The 24,335-nt window shown below is 52.9% G+C and overlaps 7 protein-coding genes across 7 annotated transcripts; 4 read left to right on the top strand and 3 right to left on the bottom strand.

The window, feature by feature from the left end:
- Nucleotides 1–142: 142 nt before the first annotated feature.
- A1O1_03411 (uncharacterized protein) lies at nucleotides 143–1,577 on the top strand (the record flags this gene model as incomplete). The annotated part of the gene is made up of 2 exons (XM_007724316.1): nucleotides 143–617; nucleotides 1,069–1,577. The coding sequence occupies 2 exons, from the start codon at nucleotides 143–145 to the stop codon at nucleotides 1,575–1,577; spliced, it is 984 nt and encodes a 327-aa protein (XP_007722506.1).
- A 921-nt stretch (nucleotides 1,578–2,498) lies between these two features.
- A1O1_03410 (uncharacterized protein) lies at nucleotides 2,499–4,455 on the bottom strand (the record flags this gene model as incomplete). The annotated part of the gene is made up of 2 exons (XM_007724315.1): nucleotides 2,499–4,117; nucleotides 4,170–4,455. The coding sequence occupies 2 exons, from the start codon at nucleotides 4,453–4,455 to the stop codon at nucleotides 2,499–2,501; spliced, it is 1,905 nt and encodes a 634-aa protein (XP_007722505.1).
- A 5,092-nt stretch (nucleotides 4,456–9,547) lies between these two features.
- On the top strand, nucleotides 9,548–13,510 carry A1O1_03409 (uncharacterized protein; the record flags this gene model as incomplete). The annotated part of the gene is made up of 1 exon (XM_007724314.1): nucleotides 9,548–13,510. One exon carries the CDS (start codon nucleotides 9,548–9,550, stop codon nucleotides 13,508–13,510), a length of 3,963 nt encoding a protein of 1,320 aa, XP_007722504.1.
- A 733-nt stretch (nucleotides 13,511–14,243) lies between these two features.
- A1O1_03408 (uncharacterized protein) lies at nucleotides 14,244–15,954 on the bottom strand (the record flags this gene model as incomplete). The annotated part of the gene is made up of 5 exons (XM_007724313.1): nucleotides 14,244–14,897; nucleotides 14,965–15,212; nucleotides 15,280–15,606; nucleotides 15,673–15,764; nucleotides 15,824–15,954. 5 exons carry the CDS (start codon nucleotides 15,952–15,954, stop codon nucleotides 14,244–14,246), a joined length of 1,452 nt encoding a protein of 483 aa, XP_007722503.1.
- An 893-nt stretch (nucleotides 15,955–16,847) lies between these two features.
- On the top strand, nucleotides 16,848–18,569 carry A1O1_03407 (uncharacterized protein; the record flags this gene model as incomplete). Its single annotated transcript, XM_007724312.1, has 4 exons — nucleotides 16,848–17,088; nucleotides 17,145–17,666; nucleotides 17,738–18,085; nucleotides 18,208–18,569. The coding sequence occupies 4 exons, from the start codon at nucleotides 16,848–16,850 to the stop codon at nucleotides 18,567–18,569; spliced, it is 1,473 nt and encodes a 490-aa protein (XP_007722502.1).
- Nucleotides 18,570–19,878: 1,309 nt separating this feature from the next.
- A1O1_03406 (uncharacterized protein) lies at nucleotides 19,879–21,561 on the top strand (the record flags this gene model as incomplete). The annotated part of the gene is made up of 3 exons (XM_007724311.1): nucleotides 19,879–20,469; nucleotides 20,529–21,140; nucleotides 21,196–21,561. The coding sequence occupies 3 exons, from the start codon at nucleotides 19,879–19,881 to the stop codon at nucleotides 21,559–21,561; spliced, it is 1,569 nt and encodes a 522-aa protein (XP_007722501.1).
- A 146-nt stretch (nucleotides 21,562–21,707) lies between these two features.
- A1O1_03405 (isopenicillin-N N-acyltransferase) lies at nucleotides 21,708–23,238 on the bottom strand (the record flags this gene model as incomplete). The annotated part of the gene is made up of 3 exons (XM_007724310.1): nucleotides 21,708–22,352; nucleotides 22,594–23,034; nucleotides 23,179–23,238. 3 exons carry the CDS (start codon nucleotides 23,236–23,238, stop codon nucleotides 21,708–21,710), a joined length of 1,146 nt encoding a protein of 381 aa, XP_007722500.1.
- Between the last annotated feature and the right edge of the window lie 1,097 nt (nucleotides 23,239–24,335).

The raw sequence follows: 24,335 nt of genomic DNA, 5'->3' as shown, positions 1-24,335 counted from the left end.
GGTTTATTTCTCCTTCAGAGTACAACTCCAATCAACCGCAATATTGCGCATGCGCAAGGCTCGACCATCCACGTCCGACACCTCGACCTTGAATGCGACAGTCAGTTGTCAATTGTCCAACACCGGGAGCCGGAGCCTCGCGATGCTCCTCCCACCGCGCCTAGCGCTGTTCGCCCTCCTGGCCCTCCTCGGACCGTCCTATGCGGCAAAGTCTGTGGCCGCATCTTTCTGCAAATGCATCTGCTTCAACAACAGCACGATTATAGCCCTGAACCCACCGACGTCCTCGACACAGGCCTCCTCCCTCCACAGACTCGACATACGCTCGTCACCTGGCGACACGGCCCTGAATGCCGATTCATCATATACCTACGCCGATACCCGCCGGGACGTCTGGAGTGAATACTCACCAAATCACGCGGAGAAAGACAGGAGAAGTCCTGCGTCAGGGGACAGCGAGAAAGAGGATGGGGACGAGGCCAAAACGCCCTCGACGGGACACTCGCGCCCACACCACAAGCTGACCTGCACGGACTGCACGCGCGCGTTCTGTCTCGACTACAATCTGCCTATATGCAAGAACGCGCGTGAGGAGGATGTGTTCACCACGTGTTTCCGTAAGTCATCTATCTCCTCTTGCCCTCTCGGAAACCCCCTACTAGTACATCCCGACCATGCCCTGTGTTTGCCTCAGCGGGCTTTACGTGTCAAGGCAGATCTATTGCCAAGATTGTCTTTCGCACAGAGGAGATCTGGACAGTGAGACTTTCTCTCCAAGAGGCTAGAGGCAGGCCCATCTGAACACGACCGTCGACCATTTCCTCCCCTGGAGAAAAGACAACTCTCCAAACCCGGATCAAAAGAGCCTCGTTCAACGATGCGAGTCTGTATCCACCTCCCACAAACAACAAAACATACCTCTCTCTCTCTCCCGTCAGAATCCACAGTTCTCGACTTCAAGAGCCACCTCTGCACCCATCTCTTCCCTATCTCCTTTTCACCTGGTTTCCCATTCCACATACCGAAGCAAACACACCCACTCATTTAATCTTCTCTTTTTCCATCCAGAACGTGATTCCCTCAAAGACGAAACGGTGGTGGTCGTCTTCATCTTCGCCACCGCTGGCCTCCTCGCATGGGCCCTGGTCAAGCCATGGATCGACCGCCTCCGAGACCGCTCTCCGGCATTCATCCCGCTTACGCAACAACCCAACGATGATCTTGCCAGGACAGGACAGACCGCTCGTTCGCGATTGAACCGCAATACATTGCATGGCGCCGGTGGAGGAGCTACGGCTACAACGAGTGGCAGTGGCAATGACAATGCCATCGGCGGTGGGAACGGGAGTAGGAGCCGAAGCGGCGAAGGAATGGGACCCGGTCAAGGGATCAGCCTCCCAGCAGCAGCAGCAGCAGCAGCTGCTCCCACAGAAGGACTGCTGTTCTCGGATCCGTCCGCTTCCTATTTTTCCGAGTCTCCACCACCACACTACGGCAGACCCGGGAATGGACTACTACAGCAAGTCCATGCAGACCACGATGCCGTTGATATTGTATCGTCTGGATCGGGGGTTTGACAGTACTAGAAAGGCAATAACACTCACACTTTTCGGACAGACCATTTCCTTTTTGTTGCCCTCCTGCCTGACGGTGACAATTCCATGTCCCCCACACACAATTCCCTGCTTCCCTCGTAGTAATGCAGGTAATCTAGTCACGTCTATTTCAAACCCCAAAAATACCGAGAAACTATAGGTACCTCAGCCAAGATACCTTAGATACCTACGGTAGCAAACTCTTTTTACTCGAGCACCTGCTACCATGATCTCACGCTCACACACTGTCGGACACACAGAGGTTGAAGTCTCGTAGTTGAACTTTATCTCTTTTCTTCATAATCATTACACATTCGATGCAGTGCTGCTGCTGCTCGTCGTCTTCCATGAGGATGTAGACGTGGAAGTGGAAGTGGATGCCTTGATACCTTTGCCTGTTGCGAGCCATGAATCCAAGCCCCCATTCCATCCGTGCATCCATCCATCCATATTTAGTTCAACTATTAGTGGCAGCAGAGACCGTCAAAGCTTCATTCAATATGGCGTCAATCGTCCGGCCTGTCGTGGACACCTGTTGCCCGTCTTCCGCGGGTGAAGGTGACGAATAACCGGACCTAGCTGTTTATGCCGCCTCAGCTCCTTGAATTAGACCCGCAGTTGCAAATTTGACACTGTTCCCGATTTTTGGTTTCCCTTTTCCGTGACCCCATTAACACCCGAAGCTCCCAAGCCCCATCCCGTGCCATGCAATGCCATGCCGTGCCATTGTGCTGTGCTGTTCTGGAATCAAACATAAAGAAGCACACAAGCTCGCCTGCTGAAAACGAACAAGGAACAAAAGAGGAAAAAAAAACTGTCGCTCATTCACACTGAGATCTGTCGTGATCAATTATCGTGCCCGTCACCATCACCGTATCGCGCAGTAATGCTGTTCAGGGGCCGTTAGGTGTCCTGCTTGGAGAGCAAGAAACCGACGCGATCTCTGATGAGAACTGTCCCCTTAAGAGACTCTCGCAATCCAACGGGTTCCCACAGGGACGAGTTTTGCATGCGTTCTCGATTCGGGAAGGATTGCGCACTTATGACTTTCTGACGGCGTGTCTCCCGCTCGGCTACAACTGCTGCCATCAGCTTGGCGGATGCAGGGTTGCCACGTGCACGGAGGAGCTCGTTGAAGAAATTGAGATTCTCGAAATCGACGTTGAGAAGTATGTTGGACGCCACAGTGTCTGGGTAGCTGGGTGTGATGGGCGCGGTGTCGGATTGTGGCGGAGAAGGAGACATGGAGCCAAAGACCATGGATGCCAATGCAGGATTGAATCTCGGACGGCCATCATCCAACTGTGGGAGACGTGGTGGGAAGACGGTGGAGGGGTTGTTGACGTCGAGGACAAACTTGTCTACGTCGATGTTGTGGGCCAGAAATTGTAGGACTTGTCGGATGACCGAGTTACTGGCCACGAGATAGTCCGTTCCGGTCATGTGCTTTCCAACCGACAGGAGCGGGGAGTTTCCAAGCTCCAGCGCATGTTTGTAGGCGGCCTCGACGACATCCCATTTCAGATATTTGGCCAAGAGGGTCTCGGCACAGACCGACACCGGTTCGAGTCCAAGCTCGATGCCAGCCACCCAATAGGACAATATGTAGTCCAGGTTGTGTAGTCTCGTAGCATGATGGTCTGGTCCAGGCAGGACGTCGAAGAAGAAGTTGTCCGACAAGACGGTATCCGAGTACAAGAACCGTAGTGCCGCTTCAAACGCATGCGGGAGAACCTGACAGGCAGGAAACAAAGTGACGAGATTGGCAGCATAGGTTTCCCCCTTCTGGCGGTCCATCAATTTGCGCACGCGCAGGCTACGACACACGATGAGAGAGTGAGCGAAGGTGACGAACGGTTGCCCAGTCGGTGGGCTGACTTGGATAGCCCAGTCCGCTCCTTCCTTGGTGGAAGCGATTGAGAGCAAGTGATCGGGGAGACCCACCAGAGCGTTGAAATGTCTGGGTACAGGTGTAGGACGACTGGATGTAGCAGTCGAGGCTGTCATAGGCGGATCGACGCCGTTCGTGGACGGTCCATGGAGCACAGACGATGCAGTTGATGCTGGACCCGGTTCGTACGCAGCGTGGATCTGGGACTGAGACACAGGCGACCCGCCGTTTTCTGCTTGCAACACTGGCTGTGTACCATTCACGATGTCGTGGTCTGCCAACTTCTCGGCGGGAGGAGAAAATCCTACTGATGGACCAGGGCCGGACAAGGCTCGTCGACTTCCGATACTAGTCGTCATACTCAGTGGTGCAAATGACTGACTGTATGGTGCAAAGGTAGGATCTGTGACAGCGCCGCCGCCGTCTGGGTCGCTCCCTGTCATTTCACCCTTGGACTCTGGAACAGGAGTGGGCATTGTGTCCTTGTCAGTCAACCCGACTTCAGTGTTGCTGACTGGTTCATTCTCGGTTGCGGCAGCTTCTTTCTTGCTCAGTTCGGCATCTTTGGCAGGCTCGGTTGCTGGTTCTTGGGGCGCAGGCGAGTGGTCTTGGGTCGGAACGGAGGATGTGTCTGAGCTCAGTCAGTCAAGTGAGGCTTGCTGAGATTGGGATACGAAACTGACCTGTAGGCGCAAAGGCTTCTTGGTGCGCAAGGGACTCATCTGAAGATTGGGTTGGTCGTCGCGCACTAGAGAGTGAGAAAGATTCATTTGCTGTTTCGGCCAGCTGAGGGTTCGCGACAGTTTGCGCGGTGGAACTCTCTTTAGTTTCTTTGACCTCTTGTTGTGCGACAGGCTTGGTCTTGCTTGTCTTTGCGCTGGTGCGAACTGGCAAGATCGGCAAGGCTGGCTGAATCATTCGACCATACTGATTTCCAGCCCGATGGTTGTTGCTAGACTTTGAAGCCATGTTCAGGGGGACTATGGCGCAGAGAAATGGCAGCGACACCAGATCATGGAGAAGAGGATGAGGTGAAATTCGGAGGAGAGCGAAAGGCTAGAGGTGAAGGGGAGAAAAGAGCCAGCCAGAGCTGTTCCCAAGGACAGCATACACCACAGTTGAAGGGTATGTGAGCAGGGAGAATACAAAATAATGATATTAGGGACGTCCCTCTGTCGCGCGAGAAGGAGGATTTGGAAGTAATAGTGATAGAATGGAATAGTAGTTTGGTAGCTATGACTGCGATCAACTTTCTGCCAGTGTGAGTGAGGCTTTGTTGGAGTTCTTTCGTCAATCTTCTCCGCACTGCCATGCCAGTGCCATTCGACTGGCCAGCTGCAGTGCTGCTGACACACTGTCAGCCTTGCCAAGCATGGAGAATCACGTGGATAACACAAGGCTCTATCGGTCGGAGAATTGATTTTCCGTGTCTACGTGATCACCTCATCCATACCTAACTCTGTAAAGCACTCGGACAAAGACACACAACACTGCCTCACAGGATACCTACCTGGTAAGCACTGTTCTGAAAGGCAGTCTCATGTATCGGACAACTCACGCTGAACGTGACAATGTGCTATCCCTCTCGCTTTGTAGTGCACTATGTGAACGAGTTGTGTGGAGGTGTGAAGCGCCATTGATGAAATATAACGCTAAATGCTTCTATAGGTAGATACTCCTGGGGAAAGGAAACGCTAAGACCCTCGGACAGCATTTTGCCTCAAAGAAGTTTCGAGTCCCTTGCATTCGAGGACTTGCCGGAAAATATTTTCTCTAGACAGGTCGGACTGACCATGTCGGCAGATGAGTACCGGCAGAATTTCCGGAGCCACTGTCTGTGCAGAACGCTTGTGACAACTTGAACGACAACCCAACCAAAACTACCGAACGTATGGGGAATCAGAGCTAGAACAGGGCCTTTCTGACGAGGGCCCGAGGCTGCGATTCGTGCATAGAGGGGCACACTTTTCAGGTGATAATTGCACGGCCAGAACGATAGTGAGCCAAACAGATTAAGGACGTCGTGCCCGGGCTGAGGTTTCATGAAAGCGAGAGTCATGCAGCGAGGGTATGTAGCCTTCAATCACCCAATTCTCCGAACTAATGTTCGCTTAGTTCCATGTGGGCGACGGGGCGTTATTGACGACCGCTGACAGCAGCAAATTGTCCGGTGATGAGAGGGCCATGCAGACGGCGCACCATATTTACGTACGCACTTGTGATGCAGAAACAGAGCAAGGGCTGCCGACAGCCGAGGGCGTCATTCGCTAATTTCAATGGCGAGGTCCGGTGTCAAGACACGTCAAATTGATGCCAGAAATTGATCATGATGGATGGATGATGGTGAAATTGAACAGCGCGTGGATCCCTGGACGAGATGACAGTATAAGCGGGGGGATGCTGGTACGCACCACAGTATATGGAAACATGATCCGCAGCAGAGTTTAGGCCTCTATCAAACCACTGATAGCGGGAATATCATTGCACAGCCTCAAGCCTGGACTCGATGCGGGAAGAAGATTGCAGTCGCGCTAGAGATACACGCTTGGTGACGACGGTGGCCGGATGGAAATTGAGGCCAGCTTCAGGACGCGTCTCAAGTCGCGTTTTGTTTACCAACCTACGTCAGCGAGGCTTTATCAGTCCGAGGTCCCCGGCTGCATGATATTGGCGGAAGGTTATAGGCGCGTTTCAGACCGAGGAAAGAGGATAAGCAGTAGTACCTACCTAACCTAGATAGTGTAGGTGTATGTACCATGTAAGGTAGGTATGTAGAAATGTAGATGGTATGGGCCGTGTAGTCTGACCAGACAGCTGCTGAAAGAGAAGGCAAGTGACAATATGAGAGACATACCGAGCTACATCTACCATAGAACTCCATCACACTGTCAAGTAGTAGTAGGCGCACTGACACTGGAAGCAGGAATACACTGTAGCTAGGAGAATTCTCTCTTCGATTGGCCGAAGAATAGTATAGAGAAGGCATTGACGACAGAAATAAAATCCGAAGAGGAAAATTGGCAAGATGGGGTCGAGACAGTGAGTGGCCAAATTGGCACAATCACAAAACATGGAGATAGAGTTCAAGTGGATGCGGGACAATTTCGCAAGATTTCAGGTTGCAGGGGGGAGGGCACAGGCGTTATAGGCGGTACAGGCTCTGATTTGATGGCTCCCTAGGCTCCTGGTAGGCCGTGGCACCCCTAACCAGGCTTAAGGTTGTTCCCGGGCGCCGCAGAAAGACGCCAGACCTGTCAGTTGCAACGGCGCACTGGTAAACCAGCATCTGCAGGGGCTGGAGAGGCCCTGGGGCGTATCTTCTACAGCCAATAATAAATCATAGGGTTCAAATTATTGTTCAGGGCATTTACTAGCTGTACTGATGGGTACAAGTATCAGGTACGGGTAGGTAGGCATATTCATATGGTGTTCCTTTCCATATGTCAATCCGAAATTCTCCTCAGGCTCCAAGTAACAAAAGTATACCAATGCTGATTTACAAGCTGTTATCAAGCGAGAGCTTCCGCTGAACCGAAGTGCTGCGTCAGGTAGTAGGTACTCCGGTACTCAGGTACTCACATGGGAGCATTGACCCCGGGCGAACTAGTAGCACCTCATTATTGTCAGAAACGTATCTTGATGCATCTGCTGAGCACACAAGGGTCAGGTAGTTTAGGTGCCTGGTAGCTACCTAGTAGTATTTTCATTGCGAGGTACATGTACATTATCGCGGTCTGCAGTGGAGAAGAAGAGAACTGCGTGCCGCGAGGACGTGTTCCACCTATCGGTTTTGTACGTACTATCCTCACCCTGTTCCCCTGCAGCAGCTCTGGCTGAATATGTCGGGTTGCACTGCTGCAGGATCATCCAATTGATGCCGAAAACGTTGCTTGAGTTCCGAGTCCTGTGTTACCAGACTGATTGTGGCCTGCATGTAGATACACCGGACACTGCCTCCTCCTAAGTCGGCGCCTACCTGCAATTGTCTGCGGTGGACTGCGCTGGCTGCGCTGACCAGACCTTTGCCAGTACCACTGCAGCCTACAACCACACTCAATATTACTGTAGCTATCTACGGTATATGGGTATCCTTTTTTAAACCATCATCTACTCTGAAGACCAACCTACACGGACACAGTACATACTTAGGAGGTAGGTACTGGTAGTCTCGCACATCCCTGGCTGCACCAAGAACTTGAACAGCACCTGCGTCAACTGGTGCCTCGGGTTGCTCCCAATCTGGCCGCCATCACACAACCTGCAACACGCTAATACGATCTGTTCTTCCATCGAGCCTTGAGACTCCTGGATCTCTTCACTCCCTGTCCTTGTCCTTGTCTCTGTCCCTTCCGCTTCCGCTTCCGCCGGCGTCATTGCCAGCCCCGAAAAGGCTCATTGAACACAGGACCACGAGGAAACATCCACGAAGCGATCCCTATCCATCCATGCCTGAAGCTGCTCGCTTGCTCCTGGATTGCTCGGCCAACTGTGTCACCACAACGATTGGCGGTCCCTCGAGTCGGCTCCTACTATCACAGTATCACACCTCCTAGCCCCTCGTCCTCCTTTCCAGCCTCCTGCGACACCCGCCTCGAGAATTGTCCTTTGTGCTACAGTCGGTCGTAACTCTTCTGATGGAGGCAATGTTAAATACGGACATGCTTGGCCACATTCTACTATCAAGAGTCTTGACATCTGTCAAAGCTGATCATTATACCCACACTCTCCACCATCGTCCACCTGCCGTCTCCACCGAGTCCACTTGGAGACCCAAACTACACCCGCGACACGCATTGTTTGATTAGCCTCGCCTTGCGATCCCTCCCATTTCGCTCTCACCACGCTCACTCTCTCCCCGTAACCCTCACAATCCTCAAACACACCGTCAAGGCGGCTCGGACGCCCTGAACTGTGCAGCACTGTAGCGCCCCTAGGAACCCAAAAGCTGACCTGGGATAGCCTGGTTTTGCATCACCACCTCGCGCCTTGGGTGTTCAGCCCTTTGAGAACCTGGTCAATCTTGCGAACTCATGTCAATCTTGTTTCTACCCGCACGCGCTCAATCTGATCGGCTTCCCAGTACCGCAAGATCTGTCAAACTGCTGGACAGGATCCACCGCCCACAGTCTCTCTCTCTCACCATACCCAGAGACACACGGGCAGTGGGCACACACGCTCTCACCACAATTCTCTTCGTTGAGTGAAGCGGACGCTGGCCTTCGCTTCTCTCTGCCTATTACTGGTCACCGCGGCCATTTCGTGGATTTCATTCTCGTCGGAGGGCGTCGCGAACAGTCTCAGCATTTCTGTCCGAGTCAAGATTCCAATCCAGCACGAACGCTTAAGGTTTACTAGCATTCTGCATCGGAAATCTGCCTGCTCCGCAGACTGCAGCCAGCGCGACACTGTATTTCAGCCTCCATCCTTGTCCGTGACGGCCGGTGGAAAGTGACCAGCAACCCATTCTCGCTCATGCGGACTACGACTACACGTCCAACCCTCGATCTGCTTGCATCTTCTGTTGCTGTACACGCTCGTTCTTCCGACCAACTTCCTGTCATTCTTTTCAGACACTCCTTCGACCGGTCGTACTCAGCGGCACATATCACGATTACACACAGCGCCCTCACCGTCCCAGGAGATCACGACCTGGCTACAGCCTGAGACCTTGACAAAAAAGAGGTGGGAAAGGAGTATTCCAGAGCAGCGGGAGTCCTTGAGAACTGCAGACACTCCTCAACCCTCAAGCAAACTGGCGTCCGGCCAGTGTCTCACAAGGCTGTCACTTGGATCGATATTTTTACCTTCAGACACAGTCGAGGGCGTTCTATTGACGTGCCGAACCACCCGTCAAAGGCAACTGCGGCCTCCAGGGTACTGCCGACAACAGTATCGTAAAGCAACGCCTTCCTCGATGGAACGATAATAGCCTGTCACCTCACTCAAGTCACTCGTTTATTCTTGTACGACCAGCCCACTGCTATTCTGCCGGGTACTTTGCTGACCTCGAGACAACAGTTTCACACACTCATTCAACCCATTTCCATTAACACATTCGAGCATGAACGTCTTCAGAAAGAAGGGCAGGGCGAAGGATGATGCTTACATCATTCCGCCAGCGGTGCCGTCGGAGTCGGCGACGTTGGCAAAGATGTCTCGGAGTCTCAAACGAAAGCAGAAGAATGTCGCAGAGCGTAAGCCTGAAATCGACCTCTCAACTGCTCTGCCTGATAGCAACAACTTCCGCACCAGTTTACTCATGCCTGGTCTCTCAGCCCGCTTCAGCATGCTTCGCGAACAAGACGATCCTAGTACTCTAGTGGGCAAAGCCAGTGATGACAGCGTCTTGTTCCCTAAACGGGCGTCGCGTCTGAACCTCTTTTCTCACAACCCCTTGACTGACATTGCCGAGGTCGGCTCCATTCACACGACCATCAGAGCACCCTTCGCCCAGGCCGACAGGTCCCATTCTTTCTCTGAAGGCGCCGGTTACAAGACCGACGACGACGCGGGAAGTGTCTCGGCCCGGTCAAGAGCGACTGACGGCAGCAGTCTCTTTGGCGGTCGTCCGCAGATGTACAAACTTGGAAACGGTGGCTCCTCAAGGGATTTGATTGAAGGCGCCGCTCCTCCAACAACCTCGAGGCAATTGTACCAGGATGATGCGACGCGGACACCTCACTCTGGCACGCGCGTCAAGGGCCGAGAAGAACGAGAACCAGATGAGTCGGGTGAACGGCCGATTAGCGCTGCTACCGAGGACCATGAGCGCAGCAGCGTTGTGAACACTCCGTCTACTGGTTTCAGTAAGAGTAGAGGGACCATCTCATCTATTGCCTCCGGTCCTTCAAACCGCCGGACATCCACTGCTGCCACCTCGGTCATCTCTGACTCTCCTGTTCCCCGGCAGAGCAACATCAGTTCCGGCTCTAACCCACGTGTGCGGGCACCTGATTTTGGCAACGACGGAAACTTGTTAAGACGAAACTTATCCTCGGATTCTCGCAAGCCTGGCCAGCCATCAGATAACCAAAACCAGCCGCCTCTTCCGATATCCCCGATTCCCAATCGCCAGGTCTCACTCTCAATAAGTCCAACAGCTCCTCCGTCAGACAAGCACGGCGTGGAAGAATCTCCCCTAGCCACTGGCCCTCTGCGACGACCGAGCCCGCCACTTCCCGCCGAAGAGACGCGTATCTTGATCCCGTTGGATTTCGGCCTCAAAACTACGAAAAGTCAGGTGCGGAGATACCAAACTGCCTCTCCTACGAATGACAATGGTGACACCAATGTGTATCATCAGAGTCTTGAGCCAAACGACCGAGGCAAGGCCACAGCTATGGGGCTGTTCAACCGGCCTCGTCAGCAATTTGACGAACAGAAATTCCAAGAGCGGCAGTTGCAGATGCATGAGGGAAGGATCGCACCATCTGCACGCAACAACCCGGAACACGACGGAATGCTAGAGCAACAGCGAGAACCGATCAACTCAATGGCAATTGGTCCGTCATCGCCCTTGAACAACAACTTCGATGCCTCGAATTTCAATCGAAGGCGGGCACAATCCAACGCCTCCGTCAAGCCTGCGCAGGTACATGCGAAAGTTGAAGAGCTCATCAAGCGCCAGAACGAAGAGTACACGGCCATCCAGGCATGCAAGTCCGAGCCCGCAAAAACAACCGCTTCGGTTTCGCAACAGAAAGATCTCACAGATCAAGTAGCTGCGTCTAATGGCACTTTCCTTGACACCTTTGATGGTAGCGATGACGACGCAGAAGCCGATCTTGATAGTCCAATGTTTGGTCGTTATGAGCCCGCACCGCGCCTCGCCGCATTAGACATTCACCCTGCACTCCGGAATGGGTCCCAAACATTTGATTTTGGGGACCAAGTGACTTCCAGCTCACAGCCGACACGACCACCGTCGAATCTCTCAGTTCAGACCTCTACTCCTTCCGGCCTGGATGACAAAGATGTCCTAGATACGACGGATTTGTTGCATCGCAGTGCGCAGATGAAAGACACAGACTCACCAACACTGGGACCTACAACTGGACTAGGATTAAGTGGGCTGATTCGGACTCACCTGCGCCATGATAGCGACAGGTCGTCGTTGATGCCACCTCCTTCGCCAGTGCCACCCACCAGGGCACCAAGCCGATTCCCAGGTTTCCGTGAGCGGGAGTTATCAGTTGCCTCAACTGCTCGCACCCTCAATCCGCCGGCAAGCACTCACAGCGATCCTTGGGAGTTTGACAACGCACACAAACCCCAACGCAGTCCTCTGGAGAGCCCTTCGAATGAGCCCACCTCGCTCATGTCGCAGAAGGCGCAGCAAATCCTTGGTCAAGCGATCTCCCACCGAAACCAGGCCACGACTAAGGTTCAAGAAGCCATAGGCACTGATTCTCCGGCCAGCGATAACCACACGTCGAGTCAGCAGTGGCAGACGGACCTAATGCACAACCACCAACGTGGAGAGAGTACAGAAACGCAAAAAGAGTTCGGCAACGAGCTTGCTGAACGTGCAAAGAAGATTCAGGAAGGCTTGAAAGGCGTCGCAGAGGTGGAAAAGAGCTCCCGGAGTCCGGTGATGACGCACGATCGTCATCATCCTGCCGCTCAGGCATTGCAGGCGCTCCGTCATAAAGCGAGCAAAGCTTCTCTTGCTCCAAGGTCGAACGAGCCTCATCCAAAAGCGATGAAGATGCTCGGACTGAGTGGGCTGCCGAGACCAGAAATGGTTGGGCGATCACCAACTGTAGGTGCTCGAGGCAACTTTGCTTTCGAGCAAGGCTTTGACGATCATGGGATTGGTTCAAATTCAAGAGAGCGGCAGCCTGGATACCAGGCCCCCAGCGGCAGACGAACACCAGGTCCGGGACTACCCATGCCGCATGGCAATAATCCGCATGGAGACTTTGAACGCTCCAGACAACGGTCTGCCACGCCCACTTCCGGTCGGACATCAAGACGCGATCGAGGGGGAGCTGACCATGTCGATCGATCCCGGAGCCGCCCGGGTCGCCGACGGGAGGAGCACCAAGTTGCCGGCACTGATCGCGGCAGGCATGGTCCCCCGCCGACCTGGGAGCATCAAGGCTCTCGAGGAGGTGCTCCAGGACAACCCGGCCAGCATGGTCCGCGAGGTCCATATCCAGGTCAACGTGGGCCGCCTCCCGTCGACCCGCGCAATTACGAGAGATCTGCTTCAGCCATGTCTAATAGCCGAACAAGTGGTAGTCGACCTGAGCCATCTGAACCCTTGGAAAGTCGAGCTTCCACCCCCGCCCTGGCCGGTACTCCTCATCTCGGGAATGGTCAGACGCACCCTGTGATCAATCCACCACGACCATCTCCTCGCCCGCCCTTTCCACACTCTCCAATGAGTCCGTTCGGCCATCCAGGCTTGTCCCCAGGCTTCTCTGGTCCTGCCTCTGCAGTGCAGTCTGCTCTTCCATCACCGATTGGACCCCTGCCTCCCCCACCTAGTACCGGCCGTTCGACGCCTGTGGAAGGCCGACCTACTGGTGCCGGGGCTCGCAAGAAGTCTGTCACGAAAGGAATGATTTCGGAACCGACCTTCATCTCCAGCACTTCCTCGGTGCCTCTGGTTGGTCTTCCAAGAGGTCCACGCCCGACTCAGATCGCAACGCCTCCGATACCTGCCATGAACCCTCGGCGTCGTGGTACTACTGTGTCGGAGAAGACGGATGTCCAGCCAAGCCCTCTCATGATTCAATCTCCCATGTCTCCATTCCCGGACTCCCCGGGAACTTTTACGGTTGGTGGAATACCAGACCAAAATCCTTCGATGGAACAACAGCAACAAAAGCCCGTGCCACGTCAGCGCAACAGATTGAGAAAGATCAGTAGTGAGGGCGGCAACTTGGCAGCGCGTGCGAGGCAACAGGCGATGATGTCCGAATTCGGTCATGAACGACTTCGAAGCCCTGCATTGCCAGTGTTTCCCAACCGAAGCGCCACTTCTTTGGGCATGCACCATGATGGTGGCATGTTTTAATCTTCTATCCGAATTCTCTATGCCCAATGGGCTTATGGTTTGCCTATGTTCTACGCCACCTTAAACCTGAATTCATTACTCTCGAATCATATCCTTGATCGAAGCTATGGCTAATGCAAAATCACGTTTGTCTTTGAATACGAAGGCGTTTTGCGAAGGACCGTGTATCGGTCTGACCGGATCTGGAATGTATAGAGACGGCCACTTTGCCACGGAGTCCATTTATCTTTACGTTGACGAGTCTCCGCGGTTTCTGGAACCCAATTTGGTCTTGTTTCTGTACCTTGACGCCTTATTCACGGCATTGTTTCTTTCCCAATAGGGCCACAGCTTGCTCGCCTTGGACGACTGATCCGAAAATGAAGGCTGGACTTGTTCTTGAGGCGTCGGGAAATCAAAATGTATAATCCCAAAGGGTTTGGGCCCTTGTTGGGACAATGGGGTCCTGTATACATAGAAAGAATACATGAACTGGTCTTGCGATTCTGGTGAAATACAATATATGAAATATAACACAGAGTGCGACCTCTTGCGAGATGCGATGGCTAGGTCGGGAGAATGGACTTGCGTTATCTCTGAATCGGACGATACGTCTCCCGGCTATCCAGGCCTTGGGCAGAAAGACATGGAATAACACGTTAACTAGCATGCACTTACGGGCACTCACTCTAAAGCACGGAATCGTACTGATGGATGATATGAAACCCAAAGACCCTACGAGTGCAACTATCGATTACTCGACGTCTTGAACCGCGGTCTCGGCGGCTCCCTTGTTGTCGCCTTTCTCCAAGCTGTACGAGGTCTCGATTCCCTCCATAGCTTGACCGAGCGTGTGGTTCTTGGCTGTCTTTGCCTCCAGATACCTGACGACGAAAACTCCGATCATCATACACGAGCCGGAGACGATCATGGCTATACTCCCCCGGGTCCATTTGGGTGCTTGGTCTGCTGCGTAGAAGCTGATGGACCAGAAGGAATAGAAGATGACAGCGACCGTATTCATGGCTGCGAGGATGATAGACCGTTTCGGAGCATCGTCCAAGGTGAGTCTGTTCGCCCAAGCAAACATCACCGTCTGGTTTGAATATTGGATGCCGTTCAGGTAAAGGGCAAACATTCGAGCGGCGTCATTGGGAGGGCTCAGCATTATGGCACCAGTGATGATGGCCGTGCACGATGTCAGCACGCCGACGTGCCATGATCGTCTGGTGAAGTCGGAATACCATCCTAGGACCAGAGTGCATACAATGCCGACCGCGCTGACGGCCATGGGCATGTAGTTGACCAGCTCGACCGAATAGTCCCCCGTCCATTTCAGGTAAAGACTCAGAATGGCGTTGGAAGAGAACATCTCGCAGTTGGATCCCATGGTCCAGATGAAGCAGAACTGTTGATCTGGATCAGCAAGTGGACAACCTATTGAAATCATCTGCGCTACTGGGGAAGGTACTTACACCATAGACTTCCCAGCTACCGAAAATCCGCTTGAATACGGTCGTATCGATCTCTCCATGACCGTGGTTGGCAGAGTGGTTGTCCAGCCTGGTCACGGCCAATTTTTTTTCATCTTGCGTCAGGTAGAACGCTTTGGTCGTCTCCGGTGTGTCTGGAAAGAAGATGTACACGAAGACACCGATGGGGATGGTGATGAGGAAGTCTATGACGAACATCCATCTCCAACCAGCGAGCCCCGTCTTGCCATCTACGAGTGATGGACGTCAGCACAACTGGAGCCTGATGGCAGCGGCATGAGATTTGAAGCCACTTACTCAGACTGTCGTAGATGCTCCCCTGGAGCAGACCGGAAAAGAAAGTCCCGGCAAGGCCGCTGCTGGTGAAGATGCCCGTCCGCTTGCCGAGTTCCTCGTCCTTGTACCAGCTGCCCAGGAGATAATGTGTGCCGGTGAAGGTTGACCCTTCGAACAAGGATTGCGCGAAGCGAATCCCCATGATGGCTTCTTTACTATGCACGAACCCGGTGCCCAGGGTCAACAGGCCCCACGAGAGCATGCAGAATGTCATCCAGTATCGAGGACGGATGTACTGCATTGCGATATTGTTCGGGATTTGGCCTACGAAGTAGCCACACCAGAAGACTATGAGTGAACAAGGTCATGTCAGTCTGTTGAAGGCCACGATAAACGTGAGAGAAGGAGGCATACTTGTGTTGATGACATTGAGATCATCGCCTCCCATGTTTAGGTCTTCTTTCATGCCGCTAACATATGCGCTGTTCAAGTTCGAACGGTCGAGACTGGCCCTGGGTGTTAGCTATCTGGTCTGAGCGAGATATCGGAAGGGATATTTCCTCACTAGTTGACCCAGTATTGCAAGCAGCAGGATGTCAGGATGAAGACGTCAATCTTGCGAATCAAGGTACGTTCAGCCTTGGTGGCAGCCGGAGCACCCCATACTGCCGTCCGGATTGGTGTCAAGAGACCCATGGCTGGAGACTTTCAGAGCAAGACAGACTCGAGCAGGCACGTAAGTTTGGGTCAAGGTCGCGTACCACTCTCACAAGGGAGAGACAATTCACAGCCGCTGGCAGTGAGCCAGGGCAAATATATACACCAGTCAACCTGTGCGAGACCAACTCCTCCAAAAGGACGCGGTCAGACATTCCGGGAAGAAGATATCGCCCAAGGCAATCACGACGAAGCGAGCTATGATGGTGGGCGGCAGCATATCTGACATCGGACCAGCGTTATCATGAGGCCGTCAAGCCTATGATCAGCCCCTGATACAACGCTTTTGTGGAGTAATGTGTCGCAACTTGTTGAATAGCGGTGCCCCAGACCCCCTCCGTCAATGATGGGGCAAGATATCTATCTCGTCCAAGTCCGCCACGTCTGCGGATTTGGTCATTTCCGCATCCCCGCCGACCTTATCCCAGGTGAGACGGCTCACTTACTGATCGTCGCACCTGGTATCACTGACCTCTTACGTGCGGCGTTGGTGAAGAAGCGGATTGAGAAGCGAGGCGCGGATTGTCCTGGAGACAGCGGACCAGATGCCGACCCGAAGAACGCGTACAGCTATGCTAAGAAGCTATTGCTAGGCTCTTTCAGCATGCCGCACAGCCAGCCGGGGGAGGAAACGTATATTCAGAGAAGCCTATCATCCTCAAATGCTGGAACAAGGGACGGTCCTTCAGATACAACAAGATGTTCGACTCCTTTCCCGGCAGTTTTTTCTACATCTGCGCCGTATTGACGGTCGTGATATGCGGCCTTTGGCTGGTAAGCATGAGAATTTGAACCACCAAAACAGGGATGCCAGCTAACGTGTCAAGTATGGCACCTCCTCCGACATTCCAAGGATTCATGGCATCCCTGAGATGCCCTCTGCGCTCCCTTTCATCGGGCACCTTCATCTTCACGCAGGGACGTCAGGGGTCAACGATGCGAGGCTGTGGGGCGACTGGGGAAAACGATTCGGCTCAGATCTTCTGCAAGTCAAATTCGGCCGGAACAGAGTCGTGATCGCCAACACGGTCGACTCAGTGCGCGAACTGTTTGTGACAAATGGACACCTCACATCTGCAAGGCCCAGGCAGTACGTCTTCGAGAAGTACATCGGTACGTGTGGACAACAACAAAAACCATTCCCCCCATATACTGATACTATGATGAAGGATATGACCTGGGCTCCCATTCACTGGACGCGAACTACAAACAGCAACGGCTCGCAGGCATCAAGGCCCTCAAGCCGATTGAATGGCCAAAATTCTTCTCCGGCCTCGACAAGGAGGGCGACCGCCTGATCATCAACTTGGCCGAGCAGGGCAACTATGGAAAGACACCCATCAACCCCTTGAAGATGATGCAGATAGTCGCCATGAACCTCCTATTTCAGATCACCTTCGGGAAGAGGTTCGAAGACGCCAATGATCCTTGGTTGAGGGAGTATATTGACAACGCCTCGATCATTACCACCGTCCGTGGAGCGTCCAATACATGGTCCGATTTCGTCCCGATTCTCCGATTGAGTCCCAAATTCCGCCGTATGGCAGAAGCTGGAGAAGTGGCGTCCAAGAAAAGAAGCCAGATGATCGGCGAGCTTCTTCAGGATCTTCAGACGAGGCTGAACAACGGGGAGCAACCAGACTGCATTGCTGCCTCGGTCTTGAATGATAAAGACAACAAACTCACTCTTCGTATGGAATGACCTCTGAATACGACTCACCAGACAAGACACAGACCGCTGACATATGACTTCTGACAATAGCTAATGCGATCAAATGCTGTACGTCGATGCTTCAAGGGGGTACGGAGAGCTTGCCCAGCCATATCTGTGCCGGATTCAGCGGGCTGATCACTCCCGAGGGTGAAAAGATGCAGCAAAAGGCCTTCGCGGAGATCACGGAGCAGTACCCTAATGGAGACGCGCGGGAACATGCTTTCAAGGAGGAGCATGCCGGGTATATCGTCGCCTTGTACAAAGAGATGCTGCGCAACTATGTGGTATTGCCGTTCAGTCTGCCACACGAAGCTAACGACGATATCCGGTTGAAGTCTGGAGTGGTCATTCCGAAAGGGACGAGGCTGTACATGAACTCAGAGGCGGCCAATCATGGTAAGTCGTAACTCCCCTGCCCCAGTCGTGAATGTCGCCATCCAACAATATCAATAGGTTGATATGTTGATGTATGGAAATTCAACAGAAAGCATGGCTAACAACAATAAACCGTACAACAGATGAATCCTTTTTCGGTCCCTCAGTCGACGACTTCGTGCCTGAACGGTGGCTCGATCCCGAGCTCAACAAGATCGCATTGAATTTCTTCTCCTATGGGATCGGGCCTCGAGTGTGTCCTGCCTGGTCGATCGCCAATCGGATAATGTACGGATTACTCCTGCGCATGATCTTGGCCTTCGAGTTGAAGATGGATCCGGCCGATCCGCCGCCGACCTCGTGGAAGACGTTTGGCAGGACTCCGAGTGGTGTTTTGAATGCGCCCAAGATGTTCAAGGTCCGGTTTGTTCCTCGCGACGAAGAGAAGTTGAGGATTGAGGTTGAGGAGATGAAGAACAATTTGAAGGTGGTGGTTGAGGAGTGAGTCCTGAAGGAGGATACGCCTGTCGGACTTGCGCAAGAGGTCCACTTGTTGAGAGCTTGAGACAGGGTGAAGTTGACGAAGCTGAGGACTCGAGATTTCCGCCATGTGGAGATGGGGCGGTAAGTTGAAGCTGTTGCCACGCTCTCAATAGAATATAGCATCGTTCTTGTCCTTTATCAGATCAAAGTGGGTCAGATTGAAGACAAAAAGTCACGAGTTAAGCCGTAAAGGAAAAGCTGGAAAGCCTGCTTTGGATATAAAGGTGCCGTTCTTCTCTATCAAGGCTTCTAGAGAGGGGTTGGATTGGAAACAACAGATCCCAGGGAGAAGACAAGGCCCGAATGTGCCTCGGAGCGCCCCAAAGGCTTTAGGAGCTCTTCCATATACTCTGTAGTAAGCATCATCGCCAGCGGGTGAATCTAAACACTATCGGTGCCATGAGAAGGAAGCATTATCCCTTGTTTACCGTGTCGGATTTGAAGGTGGTTAAGACTTAAGCCCTCCGAGTGGGTCCCTCCCCAATCTCACCAATAGCAGCTCATCAGGCTGGCAACCCCTCGACGATAAGCCTAATCAGTCTTCAGTCTTCCCGCGCTTGTCCCTCTATTCTATCATCTCTTGTTATCTCGGTAAGGTTTACATCTGGTCGCACCGGAGATTACGTAGCCTCAGGGTACGGACTATAGAAGCAGCGGTCGAATAGCGCTCCCTTTTCTTCCCTCTGTAGGTTGCAAGAACGAGATTGCCCTCTTCAACTCCAAATCTTGGCCAGTACCATGAAACGTACAACGTACGCCTGTTCGCGGTGCTATCGGATGAAAAGAAAGGTATGCATGCGGTGCACAGTCCATGTTTGCTGGTTTTCTAATTGCTTCTAGTGCGATAATGGCACCCCGGCATGTGCCCGATGTGCGAGGGCTGGCGTTGCATGCGTCGGTCTGGACAGGACTACAACCAAAGAACTTCCCAGAAGGTAATACACACCATAAGCTGTTAGACCGGGGAGCCTGCTTAAGTCTTGTTTGTGGCACGCAGCCTCGTCCAGTATCTTGAGCAGAGAATAGCACTGCTAGAGTCTACAGCAGCAACACCACCACCTCCTCCTCCACCCAGGAACAGCGGAACGAGCAGTGGCACTAGTGCTTCAACATCGAATGACACTACGACGGCCAGAGACACTGGAACAAGTCGTCGCCTGTCAGCAAAACAGAATCACGATCGAGCGGCCGCGTTAGCCAGCCAGGCTGAACGAAGCTCTCACCAAAGAACTATCATCGGATTCTCTGGCCCCTGTTTGCTACCACTCATCATGAAAAGTTCCATCCTCCCGGCGTCTGTCGACATTTCCCCAGGCGACTTTGACTCCGCAACAGCCAACGAACCGGAGTCTGACCCTCACGACATCCTGACACTAGATGCGGTACCGCCGAACGTGGCTGATGCCTTGATCAAGGTCTACATCGAGAAGGTGCTGCCCCAGTATCCATTCTTTCTCGAGGAAGATCTATATCTATATCAAGCTCTCGTCTACCACGGAGCAAAGACCGTCAATGCTGACCTCCAGCGTCGGGCCGAGTTTGTCGTGACCATGATGATGGCGATTAGCACTCTGACCTCCAAGTCGCCCAATCACCACCGACTTATGTCGTTCAGCCAAAGTCTGTACCGGTTCGCAATGCAACGGTACGATACGCTATCGGCGTCAACCCTCTGCCATCTCCAATGCACCATGCTGCTCTGCCAGTTTGCCAACTTCTGTCCTGCAATAGCAGAAGTCTGGACTCTGAAGGGAATGGCAGTGAGAATGGCCATCGCCCTCGGACTACACAAAGAGCCTGACGCCGCCTTGGGGATTTTTGATCAGAAACAATCGGAGTTACGTAGGCAGATATTCTGGACAGTAAGTCGGGTTCACCTTGTGCTATTGGGAGGGCACCTCTGACTGACGACTTTGTCCAGCTATATTCGATGGACCGATCCATTTCCATTACCGCTCACCGCGCAGTCAGTATCGAGGACGATCTCGTTGATGTCGGATGGCCTTATCAGAACCTGGACGCCGAGGTGCTCTCCTTACGTCCTGGACGGGAGACGCAGACCATACGATTTCTCCGCCACGTGCGGTTTCGACAGATCCAGTCCGAGATCTTCGCGGTCAACTTCCAAAGCAAAGACCCCAGCATCCTCCCGTACAGCGAATGGATGAAAGCCAAAGATGCAGAACTGATGGAGTGGCGGCGGAGTCTGGATATGCTCCACGACACCGGCTTCGACTGGTTCGACTTCGTCACCTACACGGGCCAGCTGTACTTGCACATGCATTGTCCTCGAAACCCGCATCCAGACACAACTTCGGTGCTGACCGGGTTCGATGCTGTCAACGGCATCGCCGATGGTTACCTCCGGATGCTCCACAGAGGCTTCCTGAAATTCGACTGGCACTGTGCCCATCAAGCAACCGCTGCCGGTGTTCTTCTTATTCGATCGGTCAAAGACCACTATCAAACTCTTCTGCGCTGCCATTCGAGCCGGGAGGTGAACGATGTCCTGGACAAGTATTCTGAAATCCTGGTATGCTCGCCAAATCTGTAAACTGTTACTCAGGTCATCACTAACTGTCTCAAAGATGCTCCTTACCGACCGCTGGCCCACTGCTTCTGTCTGTCAGCAAAAGTTTGAGGGTTTGAAACACGACTTATTCGTCGCTTTCTCGCTGTCGGCAGATATCCTGTTGAACTCTGGGGCTGCTGCTCAACGAATCCCCAGCGGTGACTCGGTGCCGACCAGTCTGACAGCACCTGGAGAGTTACCTTTAGCTACTTTCCCCTTGGGACTCGCAGCCACTGGAGAACAGACGGCGACCGATGCTGACCAAGTATTCGACACCACAGATCTGGATTCGTGGGCTTATACCATCAATGTTTTCAGAGATTATACCGACCAGGACTGGGATATCATGGCCGGGCAAGCCGAGATGCACTGGCCATTCTGAACAAGGCAAGGAAGCGGGGACCAGAGACAAGTGATAATGCAAGAACAGAAAAAGCCGACTGAGGGCAACACGACGCCGACGACGACGACAACGACTCTTGCATGAGGTATCACGGACAACCATTCACCGCATCCATGCTCTTACTATTACTCCCCACCTAAAGTGATCACCGGCCCTTCTTCGCCACTACCCGGCCGCCCCCAGACCACTTCGGCCGTCGGTTTCAGGCCATGACCGAATTTCATCGCAATGCAAAACAGAGTGCTGCTGCGTGTCTCGATCGGCCTGGCCGGGTCCTCCTGACAACAGATCGCCTGCGGGGCGTTGAATGTATCCGAAAAAATCTCGTTTCTCAGCACATCTCCCGTAACGTCTGTGCCGCTTGGAGTTGTTCGCGCGACTCCCGCACTCAGCTTTCTCATTCTGCCCAGCCGGATCGGCGACCCCGCGAGCCACGGATACTCTTTGACGTAGCGGTTCTCGAGCAGATGGTTCGTGTGGCAGACAATGCCGTTGTCTCCGTCTTTCGGTCGAATATGCACGTCCCCACGCGGCGAGAGCTCCATGCTGATCGGACCCTCCGCATCGGCGAGCAAGATATGTTGCGTCGACGCGATACTCCCGAGCTCATCTAGTTGCGCGATCGCCTCGGACGCGGTATTGCTGTTCAGACAGACTCGCAGAGCGACGTGCACCGGGATCTTGCTGCTGTCTGTGGGTTTGGCCCGGATCGCGTTCATGCACACGCCGACGGATGATGAGTTGAACCCGATCTTGCCGACGAGTCCTGCCTGTGTGGTTGGTGCAACGCGCAAAACATCAGTCTTGAAGAGAATATCAACAGTCAAGAGGAAGAAGAAGAAGAAGTCAACGGTCAACAGGGGGGGAGAAAGAAGGCGGGGGCGGGCGAGTTGTTCATCTGAGTCTCGTCCAAAACAAGTCACACAGGTGATTTAGTCTTCCGTATGGATGAAAGGGGGGTCCATGTGAGTGTGGTCTCAAGAGTCTTCCTTTTCTGTTTTTCCAGCTTACCTCATTGCAGATAAAGATCTTGGGTTTCCCAGGCTGCTCAATCGACATGATGACACAGTTCTCCTTGACTCTAGCCGTCCAATCCCAATTCTGAGCGAGCACCACTTTTCCTGTATCTTCGTCATCACCTTCACCAGGTTCTGTGGTAACTCCCATTTTCCAGCCCAGACTGGAACAGCCGTCGGAAAACAACCCCAGCGCAATCTCGCTGCGGCAGTTGAGCGCGACGATGTCCAAGACGTCCAGTCCCGCGCCCTCGGCGATGCCTTCCATCTCGACATACAGGTCTGGCGTCAGTCGCTGCAGTGTCGTCTGGTACTCTCGCGACACGGCTCTCACGGCGTCCCAGTCGAGATTGGACGTTCGGCGGAACATGGTGTCGTACACCCGGATCTGACCGCGGATTTGCTGGGCTAGGAGCGTTCCATGTTGGAGACCGATCTGTTATGTTTTAATGAGTTCCAGGTATCAATATCATGCTTGCCAGGTGGGGGTTGGAATGTGTTGGATAGTGGAAGAAGATGTTGGTTAGGTATCAGGTATCAGGTATCAGGGATCAGGTATCAGGTATATCTATCAACGTACCTCTCGAGGCGTCCCACTGAGTTCGATGCGAAGAGGCGGTGTCGTGACTTTGGCGATCATAGTGGCAGGGTAGAATATACTCGATGAGTGACGAGTGGATGGTCGAGGGTAGGGGAAAATGAAATCCAAGGCACAAGTAATAACAGAGAGAATCAGTTCTCAAAAGTAGTAAAAGAGAGTGTCGGTCTCAAGGATGACCATTAAGTGTTTGTAGGTGATAGACTCTGACTCCTTCCGATTCTGTTCACGAGGTGTGAAGAGTTCGCTTCTGTCCGGGCAGTGACTAGGCGATTGAAATAGGATTCAAATAGCGACTTGTTGTGTACAGTGTGCTACTGGTCTTCTTCCTTCTACTTATCAAAACCCCCCAGTTCGGATTGCGGAGACTGATATCGACCAATTCCGCATTCGACCAACCGATGCGGATATCGACCGCGAAGAAACGATCAAGGATCAACACTGGGCCAGGATTCTTTCTTGGTCCAGATAGATGGACTTGGTCGTATATGTTGACGGCTAGCAGTAGTAGTCTGTACTCTGTTCTCTGATTCGACCTTCTCGTCTTGACTATCAGAGGTCATTGCCAGCTTGTGGGAAGTACAAAGCAAAGACAAGCTTCTACACAGTTAGAGTACATCCTTCAAGTCCTTACATATCATCCCACAAAGGCAGAAAGAAAGAGAAGAAGCAAAAGGACAACGGTGACTATACCTCCGTATGCGATCCGTTCAGGCTTCTGTCGTGAATGAATGAGTGGTTGATATCTGTGTCTGCATCTGCATTTTCTGAAGTGATACATATAGCTACCAAGTATATGGTCCGATATGTGTAGACTCTTCACTGGAGACCTGTACCTTCGTTGACCGTCATCTTCGTCGATGTTTCAGATACAGCTTCATGGTTTCAAAAAGATAATTGGGGGATTGCAATCGCCAACGTCTTGTTCCACATCAGCCATCGATTTCGATTTCGACCTCAACCTCGTGGGCGATGTCAGATCGGTAAGGAATGGCGATGGCTATATCTTTCCGTTCCGGAACTCCTCGGCCATTTGGGCAAAGGTACACCATTCCACACCTTCATGTTGATTGATCCAGTCGATAAGTCTGATAGAAGCTCATTAGCCTGTCAATATACTCCACTGAACTTGAAAGTTG

Source organism: Capronia coronata (genome assembly GCF_000585585.1).
Source record: "Capronia coronata CBS 617.96 chromosome Unknown acBCG-supercont1.3, whole genome shotgun sequence".
Classification (NCBI taxonomy): Eukaryota; Fungi; Ascomycota; class Eurotiomycetes; order Chaetothyriales; family Herpotrichiellaceae; genus Capronia; species Capronia coronata.
Note: the sequence above shows the minus strand (reverse complement) of the source record. Positions and strands in the feature narration are given on the sequence as shown.